Source organism: Siphateles boraxobius, unplaced genomic scaffold, assembly GCF_051911475.1.
Source record: "Siphateles boraxobius isolate OS27281-9 unplaced genomic scaffold, OSU_SipBor_1 61, whole genome shotgun sequence".
NCBI lineage: Eukaryota > Metazoa > Chordata > Actinopteri > Cypriniformes > Leuciscidae > Siphateles > Siphateles boraxobius.
The window spans coordinates 621,712-640,857 of NW_027509188.1; the positions used below are offsets into that span (position 1 = coordinate 621,712).

Below are 19,146 nucleotides of genomic sequence, written 5' to 3' on the forward strand. Positions count from 1 at the left end.
TTTACTTGTACTTAAGTAAAATTTCATTGAAGTAGTAGTACTTTTACTTGAGTAGAATATTTTATTACTCTTTCCACCTCTGTATATATATATATATATATATATATATATATATATATATATATATATATATATATATATATATATATACATACACCTCTGTTTTCTGCATGCATTATGCACTTACATTTCTATGCACTATACGGGACTTTTATTTTGATATGACTAACGACGTGGCGTCACAAGGCTGCGCCGCGCTCCAGTGTCTGTTATGATACGGTTAAAGAAAGGTTTGTGTTTTTAAGCATTTAAATCGTTCAGGCAATTGTTGTGGTTTTTAAAATGAATTCTACATTGTTGAAAGTAACATTGCAATGCTACATCTAACATACATGAACGTTATTTTGTGTGAGTAAATCACATCCACATATGATTGACAGAAAAGGTGCGTCTCATTTCGCTCACAATATCGTGAATCAGTTTAACGTTATCATAAACACGAACAGTGATGAGAGAAGCGGAGCTTTTCTAGACTCGAAATCTAATACTTTCCGACCTATTATGCAAAAAAAAAAAAGAGTAGTAGGCCCATGTCCGAATGTCATTCATGCTAACTTACCCATATTCATATGTAGAACGTACCGTTAAAGGTCGTAGTAAACCGTAGAATGCATTGCCTCAGACAGTGTGCGATTTCGGAACCAAATGCTTCGAAAAATGATTCAGTGGTTCAAAGCGCTCGAATCATCGCGCGCTGTCGAAACATGCTGATCAAAACAGTGTAGGCATAAATGCAACGAGAACACAAACAAACATGTGTAATGATAACTTTTGTGAAACAACTGCTAATACGTACATGAAAGTGCAGTCTATTCAATATAATCTACAAATATTCTACAAATGATTGAATAGTAAATAAACATCATAAATGCATGAAGTGTCTGTTGTATAATTTATGTTCTTGTGTTAATCAGGAGATTTAAGTCCATTTTCTCTCTCTCTCTCTCTCTCTCTCTCTCTCTCTCTCTCTCTCTCTCTCTCTCTGACTGACTCTCTTACCAGTTTGCTGAACTAGAGCTGATTGAGCAAACTCAGAGATTTATTTTTGATTTAAATTTTGTTAATTATTCTCATCTTGAACACACAGAAAACTCCTGGTGAACTGAGATCTACTGATACACTATTATAAGATGGCGTTTATTAAAGAGGAGAGTGAAGATGTGAAGATTGATGAAACATTCAGGGTGAAACATGAAGAGACTGAGGAACAAACAGGTTGGTTTCATTCTCAAAGCTGAACTCAGTCATTTGATCCTTATTAAAATCTCTAGCTCTACAGAAATAAGTGATATTTTTTGAAGAATATCATATGAATGTCCTAATTTAAGTGGTGCAGGTATGATATCACTGTTAGATACAATTATGGACCTCCAATACTTAAAGGCAGGGTAAGTAGTATTTGAAATATGCTGTTTGGAAGTTAGTCGGACTGACACAACAACACACGTATAGCCAGTCAGCATTAGGGGGCGAATGACGGTGGAGGAGAGAGAACGAGCAAGAGGGAGATTTGAACTGAAGAAAGACTGCAGAAATAGGGATGAGATGAGATAAAATACAAAAGAGTAAAGCTCCAAAGAAATCACTGGAAAATTAAGGGTTATATCTGGGCAAGAGCTTTAGGACCCACTTTAATATTAGAAACTCTGTCCAGCGCTGAGAGCGAAGCGGGAAGGCCTGAAAACAGATACGGGGGTTGCTTTGATTCGCTCCACACGTGAGTAACACTTGTGCCGCTTTTCCACTACACAGTACCGACTCGACTTTGTTTGGTTTTCCACTGTGTAAAAGTTGTACCTGTACCTGCGATACTAAAATGTGACGTGAAAACACTGCAGACTGCTGATTGGTCAGAGAGAATCGTCACTATTCCCCGCGTCATCATTGCACGCGCCAGACGAAGCTATTTTTTTCAGCAGTGTTTCGTTTTGCTGCCCTCAGCCTCTCCTGAAACAACATTTGTCGTCTTGCTGTGAGAAATAGCCACATCCCGAGGATCAAAAACGGCATACACTCGATTTCCTCCATTGTCCTGTGTGTGTGTGGGTAGCGTGTGTGTGTCGCGTAGTTCCTGTGGCGTCGCTATGACGACGTAATGGAAAACAGAGCGAAAAGCGAGGCGAGTCGAGTTGAGCTGGTACTGGTAATAGAAAATCGCCACTAGGGTTGCCACCTGTCCCAGTTTTACCGGGATTGTCCTTCTTTTTAAAAACCTGTCCCAGGAAATGAATCCACTCTCCCGGGACAATTATTGTCCTGGTAATAGAAAGGCTACGTAAATACAGAAATCCCAAGTCTCTCGGAAGTTCCCGGAGTCTGTATATATATATATAGACTGGTGTCCGTGTCATTAATATTAATAAAACAACAAAATACAGCTTTGACAAAGATGAAACTATATTTGATTTATACAGTGAACAAATAGTCTTAATTTACATTTAGGTTTAATTAATAATTTCTGTACCTGAATACTACTGTCAGACTTTGTAACTTTGTTATTTAGTATTCATCTCTGCTTGTAATTTGTGTATTTGTACTTATTTTATTACTGACGGTTCACTTGTTTTAAATAATATGTGAACTTTATCAGTTAGAAAAAAAAACTTGCATCACTAAGTGTAGGCTATTGTGATTATCAAAACATTTGGTAGCCTAACTAAACAATTTCATTAAGTTTAGTGACAGCATATTATGGTGCAATGACTGGTAGGCTATTGCTTGTATTATTTCTTTGATACAAATTTTTAAATTTCAATTCAATTATTGTGGTTTGATTCCGATCTTGATTCAATATCGATTCATTTTGATAAACATTAGGTACAGTAGATACATGGTATTTTTTCTCAATAAAAAAAAATCTCACCTAATTCTGTAAACATAGGCTGGTATTATTAAATTAAAAATAACTTAAATTAAATATAATGCGGTTTTTATTATAACAACTTTATAATATTTTAATGATATAAAACATATAATAAATATGTAATAGTGCACATATTTAGCAAAATACTAATCATTCATTAAATGTTTTTTTTCTGAGGTAAATGTAACGTTATGTGACATTGTTCTCCAGCTGTTTTATGGACCTCTTTCCACGGTTGAAAAACTGATTTATCGAGGCATATATACATTTCGGTAAGTTGTTCTGTATCTTTCAACATAGGCTTCCTATTATTGTTCATTTGTGTTCATTTAACTAGTAGTAAAGAGAGATTATCGGTTCATGTGCCGCCAGGTGCTACAGCAACCTGTCACGTCACATTTTAAAGCGCCAAAACTGTACTTATTGTTTGAATTTCGTAGTAAAATTGACAGAATCTGAGAGCTGAGAATTTGTTCCATATCAAAAGTAACCTACTCTGTCTTGTCTGTCAATGTCAGTGTCCTCTTTGCTTTGCAATTTTTCTCTGCGTGAGAAAATGGGATGTGTGGCGTGAGATCTTGTGAAAAGTGTCAACTGGGTGAGTCTCACGGTGAATGCGTGAGAGTTTGCAGCTCTGGCATCATTGTTATTGCACTCGATTCACATGCTAGTATGGTGAAGTGCTGAGTACCCCAGTAGTATGCCTGATCTAAAGCTGTTCTCGCGATTCTTAATGTAATTAATCAAACTTTAATTAATGTAATAATCTTTTACTTTTATCCTGACTATTTATAGTTAAAGTGAAAGAAATTACATTTTTTAGGTCTGTTTTGCGACATTGTTATTAAGTAATAAGGCATAGGCTAATATACATTTATAATACAAGCATTTCATGTCATAATTCTTAAACAGAATTATGATTGTATCATATTTGTTTTCAAAGTTTTTTATTAAAATTTTTTAAGAAGAAATATCGTAGATGGTGAAAAAAGTTATCTCTAAGCATTTCAGATAGCTGTTAACAGCTAACAAAAAAAACACTAAGAACCAGAAATTTTTAATTTGACAATCTATGAAACATCAGTTAAAAGACATTAATGGTCGTTATAATGTAGTTCAAACGACTTAGCCTATATAATAAAGTGATATCTGATTTGTAACCAGGCACTAAAGCGATTACCCATAAAATGTGCTTTGAACCAATCGAATTGCTTGCCCTGGAGGTCACATTTGCGAAAGTGTCTCAACAGATCGTAAAATAGGCACTAAGATTATATATTAGTCACATATTGGAGGTCTAAAATTCTCACCTAAAAACTCTTAAAACCGCATTTCGTGACACAACTACAGAAGTATTTAGGGCTGCTCGATTATGGGAAAAATCATAATCACAATTTTTTTTGGCCAGTATTGAAATCACGATTATGTAACATTTATTTCACATGACTTTGGGAACGTGTTGCATTTATTAAAAAGATTTTTCAACAATTCTTAAAAAAATCGAAATTTCAACATTGATTGTACTTTATTAAAATAAATAATATAACAGATAATACTTCAATAAGTATTTAATAATTCCCGCAGGTCTACCACTTACAATGCGGTAAATTCCCCCGCAAACATTGATTCACTTTAGCATGTAGATTGTATGAGTACCCTAAATTAATCCACACAGATTATAAAATCAAATCAATCATTTTAAAACTTTCTCCAAGACGCAATTTCACAAACCCCGTGAGTGTTCAGCGGTGCTGCGTCTTCTCTCTCTCCGTCTCTCAAAATGGGTTGGACAAGGCAAGCGTCAAAACTACATTCTCGCGTTTAGGAGTCGGGACATGACGGAATTGTCACTAGCATGCATTGCATCATAACTAAAGTTAGTCATTTTCACTTCTTTTTAAAGTCCCTGTAAAGTCAAAATTAAGTATGTATTCTGAGTTTGTCACACCACAGAAAAATGTGTTATTAGCCACCCAACCAAATTTGAATGATAAAAAAAGCCGGAAAGTACATAAAATAAGCTGTCAAAATCTTGAAAAAATGAGCAGTATTCTGCTCTCAAACGCTGGCGGCATGTACACTGACTGCGCTGAAACCACGCCCACTCGCGGGAAAGCTGCCGCCCAGTTACTGTGGACTACCTACTATAATTATAACATAACCACACAAGGCAACTTACACTGGTGAGCATGCACTGCCGATGATGGCACCAGTTGTCGACGCGACGGGAGGATGAAGGCCAAGGCGGGAGCCGAGGGGGTCCAGTGCGTCATCGAGACACCGTTTTAGCCCCGCCCAAAAAATCCAGAACACAGCAATGGTGAATAACTGTTTAACAGTCTAATTCCACAATTCAGTACTTCACAGTTAACAGTCTTTGCAATATGTTTTAGCAATACATTTCTAACATTTATAATGTTTATATTTATGTGTTTAATTTTTTTTTTTAGAATTGCCTTTACAGGGACTTTAAGTCTTATCAGTTTAAACATTCAAGCTGAGAGAGTTTATTGCTTCGGGAGGGATGGATGTGTGCGTGCCATTCAGAACACAAGACAAAATAAGTTCTTGCAAAACAGAACATGGCAAAATAATGGTTTTACTTGATTGTACTATTTTGGTGATCGTTGGGAGCCAAAATCGAAATTCAATTAATTGCACAGCCCTAGTAGTATTTTTAAAACATATGGTGGATTTGCTCGACCGCCATGACAGTCGCCGCAAGCAGAGTGATACAAACGGTGAACCGGTTAGAGTGCTGTTACTGCGCAAATATTGTACGCCTGGAAAAGGCTCTCAGCCAATCAGATTCGAGAAACAGAAAGAACCGTTTTGTGTGTGTGTGTGTGTATATGTGTGTGTGTGTGTATATATATATATATATATATATATATATATATATATAGGGTAGTTGACAAATGGCCAAGAAAAAGTACTTTTTTGGAAAACATAACTTTTTAAGAAAAAAATACATATAATCATGGAGTATGAAAACTGCAGTTTCAGAAAATAGTAGTGGTCACTCATCTTGTCAATGACTTCACATATTTTTTTCATGTTTTCACTCAACAGTACTGTAAATGTGTCCTATTGGTGTGACATTTAAAAAGTACTAGGGATGGCCCGATACCGATACTGGCATCGGGGATCGGGTCGATACTGTCCTCATATACTCGTACTCATAAAAATTCGCCGATACCACGCCCCGATACCACGTACATTTTGCGAAACGAAACTGGCCACCAACTGGTGCTTTGTCGAGGTGAACTGAGGCATAGGGACGTGCACTCCCAACGCAAAAGAGTGCGGCGCGGCACTAGATCTGATGGCCGAGCGCGGGCGCGGGCGGTAATGCACTCACTCTGTGTGTGCGGGTTCCGGGAGAATAAAACGATTTGCGGGACTCCAGCAAACTAGAAATATCTATGAATACAACATATTAAAACTAATAGATTTTTATTCATCTGTTGCAGAAAAGCAAGAAGAACAACTAAAACAAAATAGAAACGATTTACAGGCCAGAGTTTCTATTCATAACATGTTTGCAGCGTTGAGCGATGTAGCCAATCACAGACATGTGTGTTGATTTCTTGAACGCAATGGCTAATCAGAAGCATTTAAGATAGACTCCCCTCACTGCTCAAAACTTTTTTGTTCAGTGCTGAATTCTGTATGCTGGCAAATCCTCTAATTATAACAAACAAAGTCTGGATATTATGAAAGATTCATTGTGCAGTCAGCTTCATTGATAATAACAGATGTGTGAGATCGCGATGAACTGTCAGCTTTTTAGGAATTAGACTATTAAGGGAGCGCACTTTGGGCGCATTCAGTCATGTCAGACCATGCACGCAGTAACTGCTTGCTTTTATGTTAAATTAACAGTTGTTTGTGTGTTAATACATTTATTATTTTACTCATTATTATTTATTTTTAGACTTGTTAAAACAAGCAGAGAAGAAAATAAAAACAGTCTTCTAACCTGTTCTAAAATAGTCTTCTGTCTTCTTTTCTGGGAGCCTATAGTTACTTTTGCGGTAGAAATATCGGTATCGGTACTCGGTATCGGCAAGTACACAAATGTAAATACTCGTACTCGTATCGGTTTGAAAAAAAATGGTATCGGGCCATCCCTAAAAAGTACTAAGAAATTATATTAATTAAAAAATACTTGTGATAATTGTTCACATTATTAAAAAAATTTTTTTATTAAAGTGATATTTATTTTACATGAAAGTACTAATTAGAATCATTTTCACCATAAATAGATGAACTTGATAAACTTTTGCCCACGAATGTCAATAAAAGTTTTTCGCCAACCTTACAAAACTGTTTGAAATTGTACCTATCTAAGAGGAGATAATATTGTAACTCATCTAATGCCATACTTGACTCTTTTTCTAAAAGATATTTTAAAACAAGTATATTTTTCTGTTGTTTTATGTTTGTCATACCATAGGACAAAACGTCACACCAAAGTACAAAGATAGTCATTGCATAAAAAGAGTCAGAATATATATTGTAATAACAATTATAAAGGAGGACATTTGTTTTTATTTTTCAAGAATATAAACTGTGCAATACATAGCACACCAAAAGTAACTTTGATACTTCTAGATCCATCAATAAGGAAACATTGATGCATATAATATCTTTGAGAAATTCAGTAAAATGCCATTTCAAAAGAATACTGTGACATTGTCGAACTGCAAAATTCAACAGCTAAACAGTAAAATTGACAGGAAAATAAAATCCCTAAAAACATTGCATAACATTCATGAACTCCATTCCATCTAAAACATATTCTTAGAGCAGTTTTTAATCATACTTAACACATTTAAACACATCGACACATTTAAAATCATGAAGATTGTACACATTTCCTTTTTCAGTTTTTAGGTACTTTTTAGGTACTTTTGAAAAAACAACTTCAATTCATTTTAAAATATTACCAGTCATGTATGAAATTTCTATAATAAAACAATTCCAGGAACTATATTTTTTATCAGATGCTTAACAACATATTCAATAGTGAGGTCATCTTAGCACGTGGCAGCATTCATCAATCAAGAATTGAACATCAACCAGTCAAGGGGTGCGAGTCGAGAAGCACGGTGCATTGGCTCCGGTTCAGATATGACACCAATTATCTTCTGCCGCTGGCCACACAAATTAATTCTCACTCTTTTGCTTCATGCAGTTTTTTAGTTCATCTCCATGAACCTCCATGATCTGCCCAACATATGGTCTGCCATCATACTCCACAATGACAAATTTTCCTTGTGTGCATCTATCTTCTTCCTCAAAGGAGTCATTTGATTCAGTCCCCAAAGCATTTCCAAAATCCACCTTCTTTGATTTGTGGCAAGAACACACTTCAGGATATAAACAAAAACAACTTAGTCTCTGTGCAGGATCACTCCTGGTGATGATGACAAGTCTTGGTGTTTACCTAGAATCCCTGTAACTGGTTTGACAGATGGAGGTAGCAGTTTGTCGTACGCCTCAATATCTGACTCTTCAATCCATTTGAATTTCATACTCGTCTCTGTTTGGGAGGATAGAAACTCGTAGAAATCTCTTGGAGATTGCAAATCACTGCCTCTCAGAACATACTTGTCTGCTGTTCTTTTGACTGCTCCCCCAACACCGTTTGGGGCTCCCTTGCCATGTGACCTTTCTGAGAAATTCCAAGTTATATGTTTAAAGCCCATTGTGAAGGGAACTTGGCTTAACATAAAACAGTTGGTTTTGTTTATGTATTGTGTTACGGGACCATCACTGATGACATACAATGTGTCAATGGCTTGGTTATGTTCCAGCATCACATCTTCCAGAACAGGCATGATGTGTGCCCAAACAGCTCTCTCGTCATGCCTTAATGATGGGGACAGAGTTGCATAGCTCTAGGGTCCTTTTGATGTGTAGGCAACTGCAGTTTGCTCTGTGACTTGCTTTCGGCTTCCCGCGAAGTGATAAGACTGGATTTCTGAATTCAGCTTTCAACCGTAATACTCTGAAAAGTCTTATGTGCAAGACAATTTCATTTTGAGCAACATTTTCCTTCATTTCCCTAAATTTTTCTTCCTTATGCAACCAGTTGAATTGATGGCTATCGATGGCTTCAATCTCAAGTCTGAATTGTTCTACCAGGTTTTCGACTGTGTGAGACTTTGACTTCTTTACCCAATTCTTAAAGACCCTATCACCAACAGTCACGTCCTCTTTCGCCTGCAAAGTATGAAGTCCTATGGCATTTCGGTGGAAAAATCCAGCTGGCAGCTTTAGCGCACGCTGTGAGGCCAGGCTGAGGATGTGTGCAAAGCACCTGACATGGAGTTTAGTATTGTTTAGTAGTTCTGCGATATTTGCCCCCATGTGGCTCTCGTGCAAGGCTCTCGTCTGAAGGACGTGAGACAACAAAAACCAGTCATTTGTAATGTGATGGGCTGTTACAGTGACATAAGACTCCATAGCTCGGGAAGTCCATACGTCGCAGGTTAAAGTGACTCGTCAAGCTCTTCTTAGTGAATTTATTACGGCCGACTTGATGTTGTAGAGTGTTGGCACGAAAAAAACGTTCTTGACGATATGACGTAACGTGGCTCCAAAGTGTGAAGCATGTTTCTAAATCCAACATTCTCTACAACGCCATATGGTCGAATATCTTTGCATATAAACATAGCAATTGACTTAGTCATCCGCCTTGACTTACAGTGCTGTGAAAAAGTGTTTGCCCCTTCCTCATTTCCTGTTCCTTTGCATGTTTGTCACACTTAAGTGTTTCGGAACATCAAACCAATTTAAACAATAGTCAACGACAACACAAGTAAACACAAAATGCAATTGGTAAATGAAGGTGTTTATTATTAAAGGTGAAAAAAAATCCAAACCATCATGGCCCTGTGTGAAAAAGTGATTGCCCCCTAAACCTAATGATTGGTTGGGCCACCCTTAGCAGCTACAACTGCAACCAAGCGTTTGCGATAACGTGCAATGAGGCTTTTACAGCGTCCTGGAGGAATTTTGGCCCACTCATCTTTGCAGAATTGTCCTAATTCAGTTACATTAGAGGGTTTTCGAGCATGAACGGCCTTTTTAAGGTCATACCACAACATCTCAATAGGATTCAAGTCAGGACTTTGGCTAGGCCACTCCAAAGTCTTCATTTTGTTTTTCTTCAGCCATTCGGTGGTGGACTTGCTGGTGTGTTTAGGATCATTGTCCTGCTGCAGAACCCAAGTTCGTTTCAGCTTGAGTACACAAACAGATGGTCGGACATTCTCCTTCAGGATCTCTTGGTAGACAGCAGAATTTATAGTTCCTTTTATCACGGCAAGTCTTCCAGGTCCTGAAGCAGCAAAACAGCCCCAGACCATCACACTACCACCACCATATTTTACTGTTGGTATAATGTTCTTTTTATGAAATGCAGTGTTCCTTCTACGCCAGATATACTTGGACACACACCTTCCAAAGAGTTCCACTTTTGTCTCATCGGTCCACAGAATGTTGTCCCAAAAGTCTTGGGGATCATCAAGATGTGTTGTGGAGAAATTGAGACGAGCTTTGATGTTCTTTTTGCTCAGCAGTGGTTTTCTCCTTGGAACTCTGCCATGCAGGCCATTTTTGCCCAGTCTTTTCCTGATGGTGGAGGCATGAACGCTGACCTTAACTGAGGCAGGTGAGGCCTGCAGTTCTTTGGACGTTGTTGTGGGGTCTTTTGTGACTTCTTGGATGAGTCGTCGCTGCGCTCTTGGGGTAATTTTGGGCGGCCGGCCACTCCTGGGAAGGTTCACCACTGTTCCATGTCTTCGCCATTTGTGGATAATGGCTCTCACTGTGGTTTCCCTGGATTCCCAAAGCTTTGGAAATGGCTTTATAACCCTTTTCCAGACTGATAGATCTCAATTACTTTCTTTCTCAATTGTTCCTGAATTTCTTTGTGTCTCGGCATGATGTGTAGCTTTTAAGGATCTTCTGGTGGACCTTACTGTGTCAAGCAGCTCCTATTTAAGTGATGCCTTGATTGTGAACAGGTGTGGCAATAATCAGGCCTGGTTGTGGCTAGAGAAATTGAACTCAGGTGTGGACAACCACAGTCATAGTATGTTTTAACAAGGGAGGCAATCACTTTTTCACACAGGGCCATGATGGTTTGGATTTTTTTTACCTTTAATAATAAACACCTTCATTTACAAATTGCATTTTGTGTTTACTTGTGTTGTCCTTGACTATTGTTTAAATTGGTTTGATGTTCCGAAACACTTAAGTGTGACAAACATGCAAAGGAACAGGAAATGAGGAAGGGGGCAAACACTTTTTCACACCACTGTATCTGCAACGCTGGGTAATTTACTCAATGTCTCACTCAGAGTTCGTTGACTTGCAGGCTCTTCTACTTTCACAGGTTGTTTGGCGTTTAGCATTGGATGGTGTCGAGCAAGATGCGCGCTCATGTTATGCCGAGTTCAGACTGCACAATTTTCAAAATAATCCGGTCACTGTTGTTTTCACACTGCATGACTATCTGGGGTAACATTCAGTTGCTGCTGTGTTCACACTGCACGATGGATCGGCGAAGGAGGTTTCACTCTGCATGACTTTACAAAAGAAAGAATCGCTGACAACTTCTGCCTTGCCCGCAAACTACGTTTCACAACCAAACAAACGCGAGAAGTGATAAGGAAATAATGGAAGGTCGCGCGTGCGTGAGACCGGAGTTCTCGCGCGACACTGAATTTGTTATTAAAATTATAGCCTACAAGAAGATTGCGATCCAAATTGTCTGTGCACTGATTTGTAGCGAAAATGAAAACAAAAAACAAAAACAGTTTATGCAGGAAATGGTTGGGAAGACGAGGGGAGCAAGTACTGTGTTTTGCAGAGAGTTGGGGGTAAATAAATAATTTTGCAAATGTCCTGCTGTTGCTGCTGGTCATGCAAATGTTTGTGCTTTTTTTCTGTTTGATATAATTGTCACGTGATTGTCACTCGCGTGAACGAGCACCGGTTTGCCTGTGATTTCGGGCATTTGTCGGCGATTTCTCAAAACCTGTCGGCGAGCCAAAATCGGGGCTAAAATCGTGCAGTCTGAAATCAGCATTATTTGTATTACCACAGTATGATGCACGTAGACGACAGGTTTTGCACACTGCTTTAGCAGACTGGTCTCATGAAATGGCATATGTATGAAACGCCAATTCGTATTTCCATTTTTGGCGTACTATCAACACGCATAATCGCTTTTCAGCGTGTTTATCAACGCCGTTGACTTAACGTTACATCACTATATATAAATATATGACCTACCCCAACCCCGTCCCTAAACCTGCCCGTCACTGGGGTTAATACCATTTATGAGTCTTCCCCTACCATCCTAGGAAAAAATATATCGCTCCCCAGATATAGATATACATTTTGCTTCGTTTCGCTCGGACATTTAACGGCGTACACATACACGCAAAATCACTCGGACATTTAACGGCGTAGACATACACGCAGAAGATGGCGGTTCGCTTCAGCGTGGACATACACGCGGATAGCTCAAAATGCGTATAGATAACACGCCACTTGACTTGAAAGTGGCATGTATGTTTACGCAAAGTCATGATGTCCTGTTGGCTTTAGACATGTCTAGCTGATCACTCCCTGGTAATTTGTGAAATCCAAAGTGTTCAAAATGTGATGGTGCAGGTCGTATATCTCTAGCTGTCTTTCCTTCCGCCATTGTTCACTTTCTCGTGCTCACTTCTAGTAAGAGTTATGGCGTCATGTAATACCCACCAATACAACACATCGCCCTCTGCTGAAATAAAAGAGAAACAACTTTCCTCCGCCACGTCTGTAAGCAAGAACTAAAATAAAGCAATATGAATTATTAATTAACTTCTGAGACAAATCGGACACAATTATTTGTTATAGTTAACAGATAATATTTAAAACTAACTCTGGGACCTGTGGTCTCATCCCCCCAACAAGGGTAAGAAGGGTCTTTGGTTACCATGACTACGATCAGATAAGTTGGTTTTATTGCTGTTAAAAATGTGGTCACGGTGTTCAAGACAGAAACAGACTTTAAAACAGACATGCACCCCAGAAAATTGTGTGAATGATTTACTGCCTTGTGCAGTGTCTTTTAATTATATTATTTTTTTATTTTTGATACTGTGTATTTTATAATAGAAACAACGGTCAATGTAACCACACCTATACCATGATTGGTCTTTATAAACTGGTACTTTGAAGATTGAAATTGTCGTGTATGATATGTTGATAGCTGCGCAACATATTAGTATTACAAGAATCTTTCATAGTTTCCTCATCAGCAACCAATCCAGCTGCACATGCAAATGAGTATGCTTGAAACAAAGATCCATAAAACAAATCCTCCCACTTGGAAATTCCACCTTTCTTATTGGTCGAGCCAACCCTGAGAGGCGGGACCTTTCTCAGGCTTTAAATTGCCCTTCCTTCTCTTTTCGACCTTCTCGGTATGTTCAAGGTGCTGTGCTGTCCTGTGTGGCCTCAGCAGGCCCCAGACCCCAGGGCAGCAGGCCTCGACTCACAACCAGCCATGTGCTCATTCAGGAGAGAGAGGACTCTCTCAACCACAACAGAATCAAGGACAACCTCAGGAGTTTGGCACAATGTCTTCATTCAACGCAGAAGAAGTCCATCGCAACTCCCAACATTTGCTCTGCGTGTCCTCTCAGGCCCAGGGCCGGTAGGCCACAATCGACACTAACCACCCAAGTTCATCATCTTCTTCATCCAACGGAGAAGAAAACGATTGCAGCTTCAACATTTGACACTGAAAATTGAAGTTGTTGATGGTTTTGTAAAACAACTTCAAGAATTGTGCCCACTGCAAAGGCCATGCAAGTATACATTTAATGAGGGGCTTTGACAATAAGCTGTTGGTTCTTTTAATGTTCAAAGAATGAAACCAGAAATAAAAAAAAGCTACGGAAAAGATTCAGTCATTTACCATCTTACCCCTGCCCTGTATGTGTAATTATTTGTATGTTAGTTATGTGTTTGTGATTTCGTTAATAAAACTTGTGCACAATATGTATTTGGTTTTGATCCTCTGCTTGCAATAAAGTTCATAAAGATCCTGTTACATGCTCTAAGCGCTGTACATGCTAAGTAATAATAATTTTTCTGTGGCCATGAAAGATACTCTTTTCTTAGAATAAACTAAATGAATAATCAAAAGAGTTCGTTGGACGAACCGATTAATTGATTGTAATATTTATTTAGCTACATCAAGTTAATCCAATTAACTGACCCAAATATTCACAATTAATCATAACAAGTTATGAGTTATTATTTATATTTCCCCTTTGAGCCAACTTGTTACAACTATATAAAAATATAAGAAAGTTCCACATGTCAAATTATTTTTTTTAACATTCATCATACTATTTTTTATTTTATATATATATGTATGAAAGCAACAGCCTTTTTTCTAATACTCAAACATTTTAGTTGAACTGTAAACTAAATTATGCCAGATCCAATTTTAGTACTTATATCCTTAATTCTCTCCACCAATGCTGAGATTCATAGAGAGAAAGACTGCAATCAAGGATTTAGCCAATTTCAGCTCATCTGTAGTGAAGAGGCTGTTTGAGACAAATACACAGTAAGATACATGCAGGAAATCACAATGTGTTGATCTTTTTCTTTTCGTCAGTAGTTAAGTTGTTTAGAATGCTTGATTTGGAATAATTGAATGAATGATTCAGTGAGTTTTACTGCAGTGCTTACCTGGATAAATTCAATCTGGTGAGAACATAGGAAAGGAATATGGACCATTTTGTGTGTAATAAATATAACGTTAGACACAATGTTATTTATAATACACCATTACTGGCACAATTTCTTTGACAAGGTCTAAAATCGAGTAAAATGTGCAGTCACGTGAGATAGCTTGAGAAATTTTGTGCGTGAAATCTAACAGGGATTTAATGTGAAAGTTGAAAATATTTTGATTTTATCTGTTTCGTATTTATTGCGTTGTCCAATAGAAAGCTGCCTAATATTAAAGTACAGCTTAAATCAAAGAATCTTGCTAGCAGTCACTGGTGCAAATCGTCTGCTCCCTGGTATAAAGGTGGTTTTGATGCGAGGGGTAGTTGATTAACGCATACATATATTTTATTTACAACAATATACAAGTAAAAACAAATTGGCAAGTCGCTGTCATTAACAGACTATGGACTGACTGTATTCTGCTTTGGGTAAATTCCTAGGGGGTTAATTTTTAAGTTACACAAAAATGTGAAAGGTTATTTCTTCTACACGTTTTTATTTAATACTGATGCAAAATTGTTTAAATTAGTGTTGCACATAACTTGTGTACTTTTTCTATACATTCCTTTAAGAGTGTAGGTTGCAAAGAACTATTGAACTGAGTATCATTTGCATCAGTGAAAAAAAACATAATGTTGCTCAGGGAAGAATATACAAGGAGAAATGATGAGACGTCTCTTCATTTACACAGACAAAATGGTGGCAGTCAAATAGATAGGACTTAAACTGTGCATATGGGATCTAGCATACATGTTGGTTTTGATGTTTGTTAATGTATGCCATTAAACTGGGTTTAACTTGTATTTCTCTTTTTTTACCCTAGACCTGATAACACTGAAAGATGAGAGTGGAGTGCTAGATGAAATGGAAAAGAAAGATCAGTTTGAGAAACATAATGATTTCATAACTGGAAAAAAATATTTTAGTTGCTTACAAACTGAAAATACTTCCCCTCAACAAAGATCTCAAAAGACAGAAACTACAAGATATTTCACTTGCCAACATTGTGGAAAGAGTTTCACTCAACATGGAAGTCTTACTGTCCACATGAGAATTCACACCGGAGAGAAACCTTTCACCTGCAAACACTGTGGAAAGAGTTTCAATCAACGTCGCAATCTTTTAGTCCACATGAGAGTTCATAATGGAGAGAAGCCTTACACATGCCAACAGTGTGGAAGGAGTTTCAATCAACTTGGAAACTTTAAAGTCCACATGAGAACTCACAATGGAGAGAAGCCCTACACGTGCCAACAGTGTGGAAATAGTTTTACTCAAAAAGGAAGCCTTAAAAAGCACATGAGCATTCACACCGGAGATAAGTCTTACACCTGCCAAGAGTGTGGAAAAGGTTTCACTCAGAAAGGAAGCTTTAACAGGCACATGAGAGTTCACACCGGAGAGAAGCCTTTCACATGCCCTCAGTGTGGAAAGAGTTTCAGTCAAAAAGGACACCTTAAAGACCACATACGAATTCACACTGATGCAAGTTCTTTCACCTGTCAACAGTGTGGAAAAGATTTTAACAGAAAACACAGCCTTGAAGTCCACATGAGAGTTCACACTGAAGAGGGCTCTTTCACCTGCCAACAGTGTGGGAAAAGTTTTAACAGACAAAAATACTTTAACTCCCACATGAAAATTCACTCTGGAGAAAAGCCGTACTTATGCCAACAGTGTGGAATAAACTTCAACCAAATAGGAAACCTTAACAGGCACATGAAAATTCACACTGGAGAGAAGCCGTACACTTGCAAGCTGTGTGGACTAAGTTTCAATAATAAAGGAAGCCTCGAAAGTCACATAATAATTCATACTGGAGAGAAGCCTTACACATGCCCTCAATGTGGAAAACGTTTTGCACAGAAACCAACTCTTAAAGTCCACATGAGAATTCACACTGGAGAGAAGCCATACACCTGCAAACTGTGTGGAAAGAGTTTCACTCAAAAGGGAAACCTTATTAAACACATGAGAATTCACACCACAGAGAAGCCTAATACCTGCAAACTGTGTGGAAAGAGCCTCATAGGAGCACTAAACCTGAAACAACATTTGCAAACTCATTCTGGAAAGAAATTGAGTTCTGAATGTGTTGAAACGTTTAGAAAAAGGAGAATTTTCAAAATTCATCCGTTTATTCACTCTGGAGGAAGGCCATTTAAGTGTGATCAGTGTTATAAAAAATTTATTTTGCCTTTACACTTAAAGATACACCTGAAAAGTCATGCAGACGTGAAACCACATTCTTGCTCTTCATGTGGAAAGAGTTTCAAATGGCTTAGCAATTTAAAATGGCACCAGAAAATACTCATCTGTTTAAAATCAAGGCTGCATTCACACCGCAGCTGAATATGAGCCAAATCTGAACATTCCTATTAAAGTGTGATAACTTGCGGAAGCAACAGAAGCATTCAGTTCTGACAAACTATTTGTATGATCACTGATAACTTAACCCTCAGGTTCTCTTCGGTCACTTCTGACCGAAACATTTTCCTATTTCGTAGTCTTGAATTTTTAAAAATCACAGCTTCATCAGAATGGTACGAAACTTGGTGGCATTTGGTATGTGAACACGCATTCCAAAAATTGAGGGCATGATTTGAGCAGGCTAAGTGGTCATAAAAAAAAACAGTCACACTTGTACTCTTCGGTCAAAAATGAGAATTGGAAATGAATGGGAAATCGACAAAAACACAAATTCACCGAATTTGTATGTGTCAAATTTACAAATCGGTCACAATGCTGATAAAAAGTACACAGCAGTAAAGGGTTGACACTCTAAAACATCAATAGTGTGATATTGACACACACACACACACCTATATGAACCACTTTCTGTAATACAGAGCAAAGTTGTGAGAATATGTGAAATCCATTCAATAATTCAGTCATTATGCAGGAAAAGCTCACAGCAGTGAAGGGGTGACACTCTAAAATTCACACACACACACACACACACACACACACACACGAACTGTGCACTTGGAAGCTCAGACTTGATCCTTCGCATCGTTCTGAGCATTTGTTTTGTTTGTTTTTTGCTGGAGCTCTGTGTCAAGAGCAGAAGAAGTAAAAAAAATATTGTCATGTGGCGATATGTCCCTGAAGGCCATGCGTCATTTGATTCACTTCTCGCTTCCCCAGGTTTCTCTCATGACCATGTTACACTGTACATAAATGAGTCTCTACCTAAGTGCCAGTTTGTCATTTTGCTTTCTTGCAGCTCTTGTTCTCGTCATCAAATCTCACAAACCTTGACAGTCGGTGGAATGTTTTCAGACTCTCTCACTCACACACACACAAACACACACACACACACACACACACACACACACACACACACACACACACACACACACACACACACACACACACACACACAAACTGTAACAGAAAATTTTGAGAATATGTTAAATAAAATGAATAGTGCAAAAGACACACACTTTCTCTCTCTCTCTCCCTCACTCGCATATACACCCACAGACACACAAACACCAACACACACAGAGCAAGATCATAGGCTGACAGTTACACTCTAGACAAAAATGGTGCTAAACAGCACTAAAAGTGGTTCATTGGCTCGTAATCATAGGGGAACCAGTTTTGGTGCTATATAGCACCCATCTTTACAGGTGCTATATAGCACCCATCTTTACAGGTGCTATATAGCACCTATCTTTACAGGTGCTATATAGAACCATTAGGTGCCATTTAGCACTATATAGCCTCAACAAAAATGGTGCTTAACAGTACCCAACAGTGGTTCTTTGGTTCGTAATCATTGGGGAACCTGTTTTGGTACTATATGGCACCTATTTTTAAAGAGCTTTTTCAAATGGGACTTTATAGAACCATCACGTGCCATATATTGATTTTGCATTTTGCCCTAGTAGAACTCTTAAATCATGGCAGATCCTACCATAGACAAGTTAATATGCTTCTAAATGGCAACTACAATTACTTAAAAAGTGAATGATAGTCATTTGTTACCACACTGTGGCTCAAAAAAATCGAAATCATGTACTAAATACTTAATAAGAAACAAGATGCATTACCCTTACAAAACCTTTTAATTAATTTTTTCCACAGCAAGTAAATTCCGATCTGACAAATTTATATACATATACAAACATACATTATATCTATCTATATATAAAAATAATCACAATATACTTCCCTTTTATAGACACAAAATAATCCAACAAGCTAGCTATAATATGTACATTTTAAAATATGTAAAAAAACAACAAAAACCTTTTACTGTAGCCCAGTAAGCTGATCTCTTTGTGGCCTATTCAAGCATAAGCCTACTTCTTAACTACAGGTGCTGGTCATATAATTAGAATATCACCAAAAAGTTGATTTATTTCAGTAATCCAAAAAGTGACATTTGGATATTA

At 37.8% G+C, this 19,146-nt stretch overlaps 1 protein-coding gene across 2 annotated transcripts; it reads left to right on the plus strand.

The window, feature by feature from the left end:
* The first annotated feature begins 218 nt into the window (after positions 1–218).
* LOC143718574 (uncharacterized) lies at positions 219–18,184 on the plus strand. 2 transcript variants are annotated; one of them, XM_077209593.1, is made up of 4 exons: positions 224–290; positions 1,148–1,275; positions 3,134–3,195; positions 15,567–18,184. In XM_077209593.1, the coding sequence occupies exon 4, from the start codon at positions 15,608–15,610 to the stop codon at positions 17,093–17,095; it is 1,488 nt and encodes a 495-aa protein (XP_077065708.1). In that variant the 5' UTR covers positions 224–290; positions 1,148–1,275; positions 3,134–3,195; positions 15,567–15,607; the 3' UTR covers positions 17,096–18,184. The 2 variants fall into 2 exon arrangements, with proteins under 2 accessions (XP_077065707.1, XP_077065708.1); XM_077209592.1 differs by lacking the exon at positions 3,134–3,195 and having other exon boundaries at positions 219–290.
* Positions 18,185–19,146: the final 962 nt, after the last annotated feature.

Excerpts from the sequence above, each read along its gene's own strand:
- LOC143718574 (XM_077209592.1), top strand. The coding sequence starts at position 1,191 with ATGGCGTTTATTAAAGAGGAGAGTGAAGATGTGAAGATTGATGAAACA. Across the intron at positions 1,276-15,566 it reads AGAGACTGAGGAACAAACAG|ACCTGATAACACTGAAAGAT; the intron begins GTTGGTTTCATT and ends TTTTTACCCTAG.